The sequence below is a fragment of the Cygnus olor genome, chromosome 1, assembly GCF_009769625.2.
Source record: "Cygnus olor isolate bCygOlo1 chromosome 1, bCygOlo1.pri.v2, whole genome shotgun sequence".
NCBI lineage: Eukaryota > Metazoa > Chordata > Aves > Anseriformes > Anatidae > Cygnus > Cygnus olor.
Window position 1 is genome coordinate 116,103,757 of NC_049169.1, and position 15,351 is coordinate 116,119,107.

General features: G+C 44.9%; 1 protein-coding gene across 4 annotated transcripts in view; it reads right to left on the minus strand.

The window, feature by feature from the left end:
• Positions 1-8,198: 8,198 nt before the first annotated feature.
• Positions 8,199-15,351, minus strand: part of LOC121064142 (cystathionine beta-synthase-like protein) — a 28,926-nt gene continuing 21,773 nt past the window's right edge. For all 4 annotated transcript variants that reach the window (XM_040545417.1, XM_040545415.1, XM_040545414.1 and 1 more), the window contains 2 exons: positions 14,226-14,310; positions 8,199-12,814 (listed from right to left, as the gene is read on the minus strand). In XM_040545417.1, the coding sequence (XP_040401351.1) occupies positions 12,705-12,814; positions 14,226-14,310 (195 nt within the window). In that variant the 3' untranslated portion in view covers positions 8,199-12,704. The remainder of the gene's footprint in view (positions 12,815-14,225; positions 14,311-15,351) is intronic.

Consider the following 15,351-nt stretch of genomic DNA (forward strand, 5'->3'; position numbering starts at 1 on the left):
CAACCTCCCCAGGTGGTCTGCCATCCCCTTAGACCCCAGCTTAGGACCTGTAACCTCCAAACACCTTGCCACCATCAAGAAGTGCTGTAAGTCCCAGGGTCACCCCTACCAAGAGCAGCCAAGCCTGCCCTCGAATAGAGTATCAGGGATGGCATGCCATAGTGAGACGGCAAGTGCAAGACTACTGCATGGAAGGAATGGCATTATTGGTTTTCCACTTTTTAAAATAAGATCACATTCTACTCATTATGTCCAGTTTCCTTGCCATCCGATACATGAAAACAGAAAGAACAGTATTTTTCTTTTATTCAGTCACCTGGAGTAGATTCAGACATAGTTTCTAGATGTCCAGAGAACAAAGAAGCAAGACCTCCCCCTGACTATGTCAGTGTCTACATTCCTTACTGATTGAGGATTTTTCATTTATCTTCTCAAAGTCTGGTTAATTCCCTGTGCAGTGCTGTAGGACTCAACAGATACCCTACCAACCTTGAATCATTCTAAAATCTCTGCACAGCCACGCCCAGAGTCTGGATTTGTATTTAAGATAAGATACATTTAAAGCCACTGCAGTTCTGAAGCAAAACTTAAAAATTGAAGCCTGAGCACAGGAACACCCAGAAAGTCTATACAAGATTGCAGACAACCTGAAACCGTACCAAGAGATCAGCAGAGCCTGACCTTCCCTGTATCTTTCTGAGGCCTTGACACAACACCAGTGAGCCACTCCTCTGCTGATAGATTCAGCGGCCTCATCCTGCTACCATGCTTGCTTGGTGAGAAGCACAGGCAGGAAGGGGGATGGGATCACTGTGGAAAGTCTGACTGCAGCTGGGGGTTGCTGAAAAGAGCAATGTCTAACGCAAACGTCTCCCCACACTGCTTCCACTGCAGTTTCAGGTCACCTTACATGACAAAGCAAAGGTATGTCCTCTCCTGATTACCAGAATTCTTACCTATGTCCCAACAGTCCTTCTAACCCCTGCCTGAAGCTTCAGCTATTATTTGATCAGCTGTCAAAAACGTCTGACCTGTTGTAGGTATCTTGTAATGGCCCCGTAAGTCTCTTCAGAGTGCAGGACTTCCAATTAGAGAAGCCTGAGACAAGACAGAATGGGGAAAAGATAATGGAAATATCCACTGGAACTGGGAGGCAGTCCAAGAGGCAAGGCATGGTTACATGCAGCTCTGCAGCTGCTGCCACTTACGGAAATTATATGACAAAGAGCACAAGCTAATATTTATGGAGTACTTCACAGATAAGAGATTGTGATTATTAGGTTATCAGACTGCGCTGATAACTTCAATAGGAAGAATGAGATACTTCAAAGCAGGCTAAGGGAAAATAACTGAGCAGAGAGAGAGTTCATGGAAACTTACTCCATTCAAAGCAAAATGCAATTTTCTTGCTTTATGTTAAAGAAATGGTATTGCTCTCTCTGAGCGAGACAAATGCAGCATCAGTTCAACAGAATCACAGAGGCACCTTGGGAGGTCCCCAGCCCTGCTCAAAGCTGGGTCAGCGCTGGGCACAGACTCAGCACTTTGTCCTCTTTGGGCCTGCAGACCTCCAGGGATGGAGACTGCACAGGCTCCCCAGACAACCTGGTCCCCTGCCTGACTGACCATGTAGCATAAAGCCAGGCCCTCCCTGGCTTTTAGACTTATTCAGATCTTGCACAGGCATTCCCTGGATCAGTCAACCTCTGAACAGGCTGAAAAGCAGATGCTACCAGAATCCTCTTCTCAAGCCTTCCTGTGATAACAACATTACCTGGTTAGTAGGCATGGCTCCCATGTACTTTGCTATTATAAAAGAAGCACATTCAGTAGTAGATAAGCCATACTCACCGCCTTCAGTGTATTGGCTGAGTGCTTTCGCTGTGCTTCAGCTGTGAGTTTATATGTGCCCTGTGATAGCAAACGCCAATGAGCGGCAGTAGAGCGCTCTGTGGAGATGATGCTGATTGGGTCCTGCCCCGCAACTAATTATACCCAGCATCTGATTGCTCTCTGAGCGTAAATGATTGGGACATTAAACAGATAAGCAATTTATTGTATTTTAATTTATACTTATCTTCAGAAGTGCTCTCAGCCCATCCCCCAGCAATTTTGTGATCGTTTCAGAATGTGGTTTCTGCAATCTCATTTCGTGCCTCAAACTGTTCAGCTCTAGTCTATACCAGTATGCGCTTTGCTGAATCAGGCATAAGCAATGACAGAAACGACAATCCACGTTAGGTGCTCTCTGATATAGACTCCTCGCGTCCTCCAGGAACCTGGGGTTAGTCTCCATATAGCCACCGGACCTAAACCTCTCTTTCTCACCCTAGCTCCAGCTTCTCACCCAACTGCTTTACTCTTAAGTCAGCTGAGAGCAGCATATGTCTTCCACTCTATGGTGATTCTCAAACACTGTCTGGAGCAATCATGACATTATTTGGGTGCAGATTTCCTGGAAAAGGGAGAGCCCACAGGAATTCAGATCCCTCCTCTCCTCTCTCCTGCCCACCGCTGGGCCCTGCTCCCCCTCAACATGGTTGTGAAGGAAGCCTCTCTGCTATTCAGACAGGCGAGCAAGAACAATATTTATTGGAACGTTTATTCTGGAATCAAACCTTTCAAAGAGATGACTATTGTAGGCATTAGCACAAGAATGACATTACCTTTGGTCTTTTTGCAATAAATGAAATCTCTGGAAAACATTGCCAGAGGTAATCCATTGTAGAAAAATCTTGTGGGCTATCTGATGTGACGTAGATCATGCAGATATCTCATAAAGAAGCTGCAAATAACCCTAACCCTGGTAAGAGCTGTGTTTTCTGGGCACTGCGGTTACAGAATAACCCAGCCACCTCTCCCTGGCTACCTCCTGAAGAAGTATATGCTTGAAGTGAAGCCACATTAAAAAATAAAGTTCTTCTCTTTAGTGACCAAACTGAAACAAATGGAGATCTGTCCAGACTAAATTGAAGCAGAGATTTGGATGGGTGTTTGGAGGAGGAGAAGCTAATTGAAATAAAATATTTTGCTTGGAGATTTCTTTTTCAATTAAACATTTTCTTCAGAAAAGGTCTAAATGGCAAGTTTGGGGGTTTTGAAAAATCACACACACACACACCATCCCCTCCTTATTTTTTTATTTTAATTTTTTTAATGTTAGAAGCTATTAGTTAAATCTGATGAGAACTCTCAACTTCACCACCACCATCCCCAGAACTATCGCTTGGACTGACTCTGGTTTTCAGAAAGTCACCTATCTCCAGCCTCCATGTCTAGGTAGGGCATTGGCTCTTCAGCAAACTCCAGGCACATGGCTGGTAGAGCAGGCATGCACCCAGCCCGTTTTGCCCCAGGGAAATTGAGGATGGCAGGTGTTTTGACATGTTTTTAATGCTTTGTCTGCACCTGAGTTAAGAACAGAGGAGGAACGTGTCTACAGGAGGCTGGCTGGGGTCTGCGCTGATGTCCCTGTCGTGCTTCCACACTACACAGACAGGCCAGGAACTTGACAGAGTGCACACACAATAAAAAGGTGGCTCATGGGTATTTAATCTTACCTCGCCGTTCTGTGGTGTTTGTGTTTAAGCATTATCAACTTGAAAAAACGCAAGAGTGCATCACAAACCTGAAGCTGTTTGTGCTACATCAGCTTGTACTGCCCTGTGTTTCATCTGAATGGTCACATTGCAGCTTTTGCCCTGCAGGATCCCACTGTCTGGGTACAGAGGAGGGGGGGTCTCTGTTTTCAAAGGACCGTCCTCAAGGCTCTTTGCAGAGGTAGTTTCATGGCACTCACCTCAGCAGGGGTGGAAGGGACATTGCACTCAGGTTTTATTTTTGGGTGTTTGGGAGCAGAGAGCTTTTGTGGTCCCAGAGCCTTCCCCCCTGTGGATTTTCTCCTAGAGGAGATGATCTATTTTAAAAGCTTTCCTCATTCTGCTATACTAAGCAGGAAGAAATCCATGTTTTTCCCCATGTTTTTCCCTCCCAAGTAATATAATAAGCAAAATGGCTTTTTCACAGCAGCTAAAGCTCCATGGTGGAGTTTGATATAATGTCAGGAGAAGAAGGGTTAGCAGTGTTTTGGGAAGGCCCAGCAGTTAATTCTGGCAGAGGAGCCTTTCCTCCACTCTTGGCTTTCTTTTGGTAGTCAGAGTAAGCCATCCTGCTGTGAGAACATGGGGTCAAAACCACCACTGGTCAAGCTGAATGGGACTGTGAGGTGGAATACTGCTCACAATAACTGGTATTGACTTATGTAGGTAAACTGAAAAAAAAAAAAAGGAAGATGTTATTTAGTGTTAAATGTATTGCTTACCTGTTAACACACTTGGTGTAGAAACCCTATTTTAGCACAAAGCAATTCCAGCTGAAACATGGCACATGCCATCTGTCCAAAATACAGATTTTGTGGGGGGAAAAAAAAAATCCTCCCTATAACTTATAAGGTATCTTCATCGTGGAGTGGGACACTGGCTGTGAGGTGCACTAGCATGAGCCAGTTGCGGCCAGAAAGGGCTTAGAAAAGTTACGTGTGTTACTGTGCTGAAGAAGCCATTCCCACCCACCTACTCCATGAGTTCAGTATGTGCTTCTACAATGCACACAAGTTTTTAATGCATCTAATGCATGCCCTTTGCTGGTCCTTCTGCTGCTGGTGGCCATAGGGAGAGCTATGCTCCAGAAACAGGTGGGGGAAGGAGCCATGCAGTTAGCATTTCTTACGAGGAGACTGGGGGAAATCACGGGCACAAGCAACTCTAAACACAGTGGGTTTCCCACCTTTTGCAGGCCAGACCACTGTGCTTGCCCACGGGGCCTGATCAGAGCATTCTCAAATACTGATGTGTCCAAAAGGCATCGGTCTTGCTACAAACAGGCATATTGCCTTCGCTTCATTTTTCCCATGGATATGAAGTGTCTGTCACATGTTACACCATGCATGGACTACAGAGACACAGTACACACACACACAGGGCCATTTGCCCTGTTTGTTTGGGGGTACGGATCCAGCTGGTTGCCACTAAAAGCGGAGGCTGCTTTCCAAAACCTGAGAGTTGGCAGGTGTGAAAGAAGAACGCGCATCTGTTTGCTGAAAGAAGCCGTGAAGTATTGCTAGTTACTGAAAGAGCAGTGCACCCTCCAGCATACACAGCACTTAGCTTTGCTCCTAAATACATGGATTGTTCTTCAGGATAACATGGGTGCACAGGTCACAGCAGGTGAGTCGGCTGCTCTCCTCATGGCCATACCACTGCTCAGGTCCTGCAGACTTCTCTCTCTTACCTCTTACCCTCCCTTACCTCTTCCCCTTCAGCTCCACCACCGAGTGAGTTGAGTACCACGGTGTTAGGCCCTGAGCAACGTGGTGGCCAGACCTGGCCATGACACATGGCTCTCCTCCCACATCCCCTCCCGACCCTGCTTTGCAGGATCCACAGTCTGAGCTGGCCCCGAGCCCGGCAGCCAGCCCACAGGCTCTGGGGAGGTACTCAGGCCTGGCACAAAGACAGCTGAATCCCAGGTTATCCCTGAAATGTGACTCGGCCACCTTGCACCGAGAGCCCTGGCTCTGGAGTCACTTATCCAGGGGCTGTAAAATAAAGGCCTCTGTGAACTTGAATTCTCTGTGTTGTTTTGGATCCTGTTATGAAAACTTGACCAGAGGGTGCTTCAGGCTAAAAGCTGTTCCCAGGTCACAGCTGGAGCCTCCTTCATGCTAACCTTGCTGCTAACACAGCTAGCACAATTTCATGCCTTGAAGCAAGGCCCCTTGCCCTGTGCTGCCCATGCTCCCTGGGGACAGGGCACAGCCTGCATGGCACAGCTGCGGGCGGCACCAGGACCTGTGCCTCCATGTCCTCTTGCCCTTCCCTTGGAAGCAGATGAAGCAGAGAAAGCCTGCCCACGACCTCCCTGTCAGGAGGAACTGGGCTCTCTGGGCTCTGCGTCAAGGCACAGCATCCCCAGGTCACCGGGCCAGGTGGCTGCAAGGCGGCAGCACCCTCCTGCAGGCCAGGCTCCTTGCGCACTGGCAGGGGTTTGCTCCTTTGTGCCAAGATCCTCCCCTCCCAGATTTTCTTCATGGCCATCCTGACCCTGTCCTGCTCCTTCTACATGGCCAGGAACAAGGCCTTGGCACCATCTTCCCTTCACCATCTTCCCTTCCATGCCCTCCATTACCTCCCTGGCCTCGGAGGGGACAACCTGGGGCAAACAGCTGGGGACAGCAGCACCAGGGGACACTGAGAGCCTGAAGCTTTCTCGCACCTACAGCTTCACCGGCCCTCCAGCATCAACCGGCTGAGCTAATAACCAACCCCACAGGGCCAGGGCAGCTCCCCGATTCACCCCAAGAGAAGCCCACCTCCTGCTCCCAGCAGAAACGCTGCCCCAGCGCTAACCAGCCTGGCTCCGTTTCGTTATCACTTTGTTTCTCTGGGGAAGGCCAGGAAAAAAAAAGCCTGGAAATCCTCCCACGGCCCTTTTACAGCCACCTCCCTCTCCAACGGCACGCTTCTGGTAAATCATTATAAATACAGAGTGCTCTCAGGAATATTTCATGATCAAAGCTCAGGTGGATCTGGTTTTACCTTGCACTGGCAAAAGGTAGTGGCACCCCCATCAGCAACACGTATTTTTTTTTTTTCCCAAAGGTAATTTATTGCTTTCATAAGGTAGCTTTCTGGACTGAAGTCCTCCGGTTATCTCCAGAGCCAGAACAGCAGATTGTACCCAGTAATTTTCCCTGCATCTGTAATCCGTGAGGAGGGGCATCTCAGCAGCTGGGGACGGTTCGCTACTGGCAGTGCCATTAAGCAGCGCCTCAGCCATCAGGAGATGAGTTCAAAACCCGGGTGTGCACAGATCCCTTTTGCCTAGCCCTGGCTGTTTCTCTCCAAAACCACACTGCCTAAAACACCTGACCACCTTGAATTTTTCACCTGGCTCAGCTCCCTGCTGGGGGCTGTGGCTGGAGCCACAGCACGGAGCGGGGCAGGAATGCCTTTAGCCTACTCCCGAGGTGGAACTTGATCCCGCGAGCTGCTGGCTGCTCTCCGTGCCCCGTTAGCCTTTGGCCTTTCTGCTGGAACGGCGCGCCGTGTCTCGCAAAGGTGAGCCTGGGAGTAACGTTGGCCCTTTGCATATCAGACTGCGATATCACAACCCGCTGTGCTCCTCTGTAGACTGCTGAAAGGTGAAGGTAAGGCAACGATCCGCAATCGGTGCGGACAAGGACAGCATTTCGACTAATCATACGAAAGGGATGTGTAAGGAAAGTTTCCTGCATCAGTCACCTGCTGGGTCAGTCACCCCATGCTGCTGGATCAGGAGCAGGAAGATAAAGCCACACATAAAGTACTCTCTGCATGGGAGGAGGCAGATTAACAGTGCCTCCGTAGGAAAACCCATGAGCTAGCGTGGACTTCATCCTGCACTGCCCCAGCACCTGAGGCAGGCCGAGGAGGTCCTCCCTGCCCCTCTCCACCCCTGCCCCTGTAGGTGATGGAATAAGGTGCTAGCAAGACAGGCTGGCTGGGCCCTGAAGCTATTTGTAAGGGGCTGAGCAGGGACTGGCCCCACAAGGCAATGGGGACTGCAAACCAAGGCCTGAGAGGTGTACTTGCTTGCCTGACAGCTATAGTGTGCCTTCACCCTGCTTTAACTTGAGCAGTTTCCAAGAGGGAGTGGAGCTGAGCAACAGCATGCAGACACAGCTCTGAAACGGCCTAGTCAGCCCCACCGTTTCCTGCCACAGCGCAACTCCTGCGCGTCACTCGCGTTCATGCGCCTATTAACTTTCTAACCTCACTTCAATTCCCTTCGTGTTGCCTTCTCACAGATGCAGGCGAGCCCATACCCTTTGTATTCATTCACAGATATCAGTCCAACTGACCGCACAGGCAGCTGTTCCTGTAGAAACTTCAGTGGTGGCATTTCAGATCTACCTCTTCACCTTTCTTGTATGATACAGAAAAACCAGGATTGTAATAGAGCCAGCCCTGAGAAGCAGCCCATGGCCTGGCTCACTGAGAGTCCTGCCATACCTGCAGCTCCCTGGGGACAGAAGAAGAGAGCTGCAGTGCTGCAGTCCATACATGAAGTGGGAGATCATCTGCAGCCGACAGAAACTTCTTCCAGTCTACAGTCTAATATAGCTTCAGCTTGAGCTGCCATTAAAAATAAACTCAGAGTCATTCTGCAATCAGCTTTTATTGAATTATTTATATTGTATTGTGAATGTTTGTGCAATAAATACAGCACATAGTATTGATTTCTCCCAGCTCCTAAAAGCATAAAAAGACTTCCCTTTGTCACTGTAGCGTGTTGACACTACGCAGTAAGACAGGCTGCTGTACGACGGTGGCAATGCTAGGCAGCTCCTAACAGTGAGCATGCTGTGTGAAATCCACACCAAAGTTTCCAGAAACCATTTATTGATGAGCTTGGTTGGCAGAGGAGACTAGTCTGTCTGCTTGGAGGAACCTCAGCTATACAGTGTTCTGGAGTCAGCCATAGCTTGTGGAAAAAGTGGGAAGTAATATTGGTCATTACAACTTCAAAGTGATCCTTACGTTGTTGCCTGATAACTTCTTGCAAAATATACAGTTTTTACTGGATAATTGACTTCAGGTGAGGAAACAACAGGATTTTCACAGAGCCAACATTAAAGCAGGAGGACTGATATTCTCTTACAGTGACACAAACACAGCATAAATTGTTTATATAAATAACCATGTGCAAAATAGTTTTCACGCTTATGGTCAGCATTTGCTTAACCAGTACAGGTAAACAGAAGATGCAGGCACCCACTTCAGGAAAAAGTAATTTAAAAAAAGAGTTCTGTTCAAGCTTTGGACTTGTACTTTGGGTTAAAGACCAAACAAGCAAACAGACGTCTTTCTTGGTCCTCACAGTATTTGAAACAGATGAGCCAAGCATTAATACAGCCCTACAACTCCTCGCTAGGATCAACGTGACAGAACACTTCCAAGTATGCAGAAAAGGATTACACTCGTAAACTTTTGCATCACAGCCCCCTTCTCCTTGCTGTCATCATTCCTACTACAGGCAAGAGCTCTGGAAAGTTTTTTAGTCATTCAGTGACTCCAGCTCTTTCCCCAGTTCCCCTGATCAAACAGGGTTGCTGCTCTCAATAAGAGCAGCTGGTGACCACCATCTTCTTGGGCCAGTTTAGAATGGGAAACAGCTCCTGCTCCTAGCAAAGTACACATGCAGAGCAGTGCAGTGCAGTGCAGCGCAGCTGGATTACTTCAGATTACTCACTTGGATTGCTCTAGTGTCACATCCCTGCTTCCCTGCCGGCTCCAACCAACCCTTCTTTCTTAGGCAGCAATACTACCTGCTTTTCATGACACAGCAGAGATCAATTTATGAACAGTAAACTAAAATAGCAAGCTAAAATTGTCACGCTTTTCTGTGTCAAAGGTGAAGCTACCCATTAATCTTCTGCTTCCTCAACCCTGACTTAGTAATCTTACTTCTTGAACTGCTCTTCTGAAAAGAATTTTAGGAATCTCCTTCTACCCTTCTCATATTTCTTGCAATTCAGTTAGGCTGGGACATGGAGTTTTGATAGGGACAAAAAGAAAAGGAAAAAAAAAAGAAGTGTCCCCCTCCCCACAGCCAACATCAGATGGAAAAATGGGTGGAAAAAATCAGATAAAACGCAAAGCCAACTTTTAAGAGCAACAGTAATGGCAAAAGTTAGCAGCAGTGACAGCTAACAATTGTAGCAAACACTTCAGTTAGCAGCATCTAGTGAAGGCACAATATGTATGAAAATATACCTGACAACAGTATTTAAAATAATTGGGAAAGGAGTTCAGAAGTTTGGCTGAAATAGTAATACCTACAGGGATACAACTGACCATTTACACACTGTCTATGCTAAGCAGCAGATGATTCAAGAACTGCTAAAAGCAAGAACCATGCCCTTAACTGTGCTAAATTATTTATTACCCCTTGGGGAGTAAGCTCAAAAATACAGTTTGAAAGATGACTTCTTACGGCTGTCACTGACAGAGTCTACGGCAGAGCTGTTCAGCCTGGAAAAGCTAATCCAGATTTGAAAGAAGTATCTTTAACACACACCTAACTGGTACTCACACCAGTTCAGCTTTCCCCAGGCAGAACACCGAAGCCGGGGTTGCTACTACAGTGAGAAAGAAATTACCACAAAGTGTGAGGCTAAAGGAAAATATAAAAAAAATTCAACCATCCTCTAGAACCAACTATTATTGAGGTGGCACATCTATATATATATTTTAAATGTTATGGCAGTTTATTCCAGAGCCCTAAGAAAAGTCGTCTTAAATCCCAAAGTAGCATATGAATTTAATGGTTAAACCATAGTGTAAGGTAAGTATCTCCTGGTGTAATTCACCCCTTTCCTACAACTGGTGTTAAAGATGAATCATTTTTGGAAGGTGCCTCCTCTCCCCAGCGAGTCACATTGTTGACTCTTGCTGTATAGCTTCCACAATGAGAATTTGAGAATATTAATCCAGACCCTGACAAAGCCTCAGAAGGTGGATCTAAAACGTTATTTGTTCTTCCTCAGATTCAGCAGCAGCCTGTAGTATTTACTCATGAGGGATAAAGCATCAACCTGTAGGTGCTGGAATTAAAATTGCAAGGGTCATCTGCTTCCATCCAAGCCACAGACACGAGACGCCCTTGGTGACTCTGCTGCTTCCTTTCTCCCCTCACCTGACAGCAACACGCGACCTCCAATTCCCAACCGTTTGTTTAGTCTGCAAGTCTCCACCACTCACATCACTTACTTGCAAGTGCTTTTTTAAGAGAGACTGTAGGTCGTGTTACGTCATTACCTGCCCTAATCAGAAGGGACAGCCAATGTTTAAGAAAGTAAACTGAATAAGTACAGAACAAACTTAGCATCCATTGACACAGCTTTAAAGAGTTAACAGAAATCAATCTGAGACTTTATTACAAAACTTGTTAACATTCACAAAAAAAAAAAGCAGCAGCTAGAAGGCCAAACAGCCTGTCACACTCTTGGCAGGCAGACAACACCACTGGTGTTGCCTCTTTGTCTTTGAGCTCATTTCCCTTCGTTTTTCTGCTCTCCTCAAGGCCTGAATCACCCAACATGGAACCACAAAAGGTCGGATTTATGTTTTTGCTCAGCAGTGATGTGGGACAGGGCTCTCTGACAGGAGACAGAGGACACCTCTCTGAGCACACAGTTCCAACATGTAAAGCAAATTCCATTGCCAAAGGGAGGCCAGCGGAGTAGAAAGAAATCAATATACAGCAGGTGGAATGTAGTAAGCGTGATTTTTTTTGTTTTGTTTTTAAATAACACCTTTGTTTTCTCTTATCTGATTCATTGCTTTTTTTTTTTTTTTTAAAAACACTTTCTATCTTACCACCACTAGCCCCAGCCAGCTATAGTATTTTCTTACTGCAGTGGAAAGAGATAAGCTAAGAAGAATGTCACTCTTGCTGATCATAATCTGTATTCTTGGCAAAAGGCCGGTCAGAATACGATGATTAGAGCAATCTTAATTAAGACAAAGAATAGCTACTCTTCTCCTTTAACCATGGAGTGATTCCACCCATCATTACCACTAACAGCAGTTGGAAGACTGAGCCGAGCACTCTGTGGCTGAGCTGCTACTGCCAACAAACTTTGCCATGGCTACACGAGTCAATCTACTGAAAAAATCCAGAGAATTATGGAAGGGGTAAGAAGTTGTAGCTGTATTCACCTACTCCACATTACATGAAGGTGCTCCAGCTTGGGAGTACTTGAACAGGACTTCAAAAAAAAAATTGTTCACAGCTCCTGACAGATTATCTTTGGCTTTTTAAAAACAAAACAAAACAAAACAAAACAAACAGGCACAAACATAGTTAAAGAGGAGGGTGGGAGGTGAGGAGAAGGTACTAGTTGGAACAGCATTCTTCAGGCAAGAAGCCCAATCTTACTTTCTAACCTTTCCACCCATGCTTATCAATGTGCAGTTGGAAAAAAAAGAAAGGTCTATCTTTGCAGTGAAAGCTGTTGTGCTGTGTAGAAGAAAGTCACTATTTTGTCTCTGTCAGTTCATTGTCAGGCCTCCAGTTTTGTCTCAGAGGAGCTGGTTGAACTGAACATCAACTCTAGCTCTCACACTTGCCCCCTATTTTACACTGATCTCACCGAAAGGGAAACACTCTCCACACCCTAATACCGTTTTGTCTCTACACTGTATTGTCTAACTTAACACCCCTGCACAGAGAAGAAGGGAAAAATGAAAAAAAAAAAAAAAAGCTTTCCAGAGCTCTCCTGGACCTCTGCTTTAGTAACTCTATTTCAACACGTTTAATGCATCTGAAAATGTTTTTGAAAAGCCATACTTGGAGACAACAGGTAAGGAACACACCAGTTAATTTAGGCAACATTTTTACATACATATATATAGGTATAAAAATAAATTGTCTCAAGAAATATCGTGTAACCTGATTAGTAAACAAATTCCCAGAAGCTGTGCAATACGCTAAAATGCACTGGCTGTATAGCTGACACCAGGATAGCTCATTGCTTATTTCCAGAATTTAAAAAACACACACCTTACGGACAGAGCATTCGACCAAAGAAATAAACCTGATTTTTTTTTTGTTGGAGATTGCAAAACATTGTTGAAGAGGCTCCGAGCTGCTCCTTGACTTTAGTTGGACTTTCTTTCCCGTTCTCTCGCGGTTACAAAGTTGAGCAGGTCGATGGCTGTAACAATGCCAAACACCATTTGTCGCTTACTGGAGGAGCCATCGGTGTGATCTACATGGAAACATAAAGAGGGGATTTAGGAGGCACACAGACACACCATCCCACTTGGCTTTAATGGCGTTGTTTGCAAAGCCAGGTGCCCAAGTGATGTCCCCTGTACGTTGAGGGGAGCAGCAATGTCATCTTGACTGACAGTCACACAGGGAATGGCAAGGACGTTCAGTTCAGAAATGCCCCCTAATAAAAGGCCTGTAGAAACTGAAGCAGTATAGAAGGAAAAATAAGGGTCCATCATAGTTAATTTCAACATGAAAATTCAAACCAAACCCTTTGTTTTAGAGCATATTTTCCTCATGTGTTAGTTTCTGCCACTTTACTTGAAATGGCTGCGAATTGATAATATCCCATTTGAACGAACCATCACTGGAGTAGGAGATGCAACACTACTGTCCTCCTACACCCCTGTCAAATACAGAGTTAGCATAAAATCACAGTGCAGCATCTTCCCATTCATATCTAAAATCTTTATCCACCATCCGAGCATTGTTGCATTGGGAGCACAGGTTCAGGGGATTTTTCATTGTGACCATAAAGCTTTGATCTGGAAATCAAATGATCTGGAAGACCCTGTGGCCCTTTATCTATGGTGTAGGGTACCTCGTCCCTTCAGTCTGGCTGTATTGAGATGCTTCACCTACTTATGCTCAATTTGTTCAGCCAGCTGAATTGTCCCGAACTTTTCGTTTACTCTTTTTTTTTTTCAATGAAACAAAATTATTCACATGTAGCAGTGATATACTCAACTTCTGAAGATTTTTTTTTTTAAAGCCATTTCCAGTTCAAAAAGGAAGCAGCATAAAGGGTTTTGAGAAGGATGAAGAAGAGTAGAGTTTTGAGTAAAAAAAAAAAAAAAAAAAAAAGAAGAAGTGTCCAATGAAGGGGAGTAAGTTATTTTAAATGAGATACAGGAGAAAAATATTAAGCTATCTTGAGAAGGTGATGTCAGCGCTAACATCTAGTTCTTACTGCACTTCATGAAATTGAAGATTTTGCTTTAGAAAGAAAAAAAACTGTAGTTAACCTGGGACACTCATTGTGATGGAACTGCTGGATGTTGTGTGACAGGAGGAGCAAGATGCAAAAACCAGTTTTATTGCAGAAGCTTGTGCCTGTAGCAGCCAGCCAATGGATAAAGTCACTGCACAGTGGGCTAGACTCAGGCATTCAGTTCTGAGCAGTAGTTTGCTTCAAAAGCAGGTATATTACAGTATTACAGCAAGTATATTACTGTGGGGCTATTAATGGATTCAACGCTTACTCCGCAACAGCTGCGGTGATAAGGTCTTGCTAAGTATTAGTAGCACAGTTCCCACACACAGAGAGCATTTGACTATTTGGATGTGCTTCTTATTATCATTCTTAAAAAGATTACATCTTGCAAGGTGCAGTACATCATACTCACACTGAATTTGTTCATGGACCACTAGAGCAAAGTGGTCTATCTCCAGGATATGAGAGAGCTTCCCCAAGTTGTCTTTCAGGTTAATCTGAAGAGAGAGTTACAGAACTTAAATAAAACAGTCCACTATATGTTTATAATTCCCATATACTCCATCTAGTATTAAAAACAGTACGTCAGCATTTATATTCTGCTCACATCCTAAGTATTGTAAAACACTAACAAATCAAGGTTGAGTTAAAAGATCAGAGATTTTTTTCCTTTGTCTCTAATTTCCAGGAAAGGAAACAAAACACAAAGCAGCATGTGAAATCTTCATTCTGATTCTGAAAACAAAATGAATGTAATGAACAGTTGAAAAAATTTTATGAGGGAGAGGGTAAAAAGTAATCCATGTGTAACAAGAGTGTGTACCATAAAACTCAAGATTATACTCAGTGATTTTACTTTAGCAAGACTGGGAAAGTGAATGAATCAGGCTGCAAATCATTGTGGAAGTGAATAAAATCTGAGAACGCAGCAGGGTAACAGAGAAAAGCCCAAATAAGCCAAAAACCAAAAATAAGAGTGAACATTACTTGGCTAACACCCTATTCTGGTATAAATCAAGGAACTGAGAATCAATAATTCCTTTTTAGTGGAACAGTTCAACTTGGCTAAGACTAAACAAGAAAGCACCCCGTGTTGGCTCTACAAAAAAAGAATACAGGTCCTTCTGAAACACTAGGCTAATCACCATCTGGAAACATCTGAAAGAATGCATAAAGCCTTTCTTCCTCCATGCTTTGAAGTATTTAGCAGCAGCAACACGTCTATTATCCAGGTGACTCTCCCCAGCTAACAGCAGCAGCCACTATCTGACATACTTTCATTAAAGGGGATTAAATAAATTTGTAGTAAAGAAAAGTCTTGCATTGAAAATTAAAATAAGCTTTTATTCTGCAACGAGCTCAACTTTTGACTGGGAAATAAACGCCACTAACAGGAACAGTTGGGCTGAACTGGAACACAGACTGTAAATGAGAAGAGATCAAAAGGAGGATTCCCTGCAACCTTAATTCCCTGTGCTTAAAAGGACAAGCAGGCTACAGCGCATACCAAAGCATCAATCCTTAAGCTTAGGTGTAAG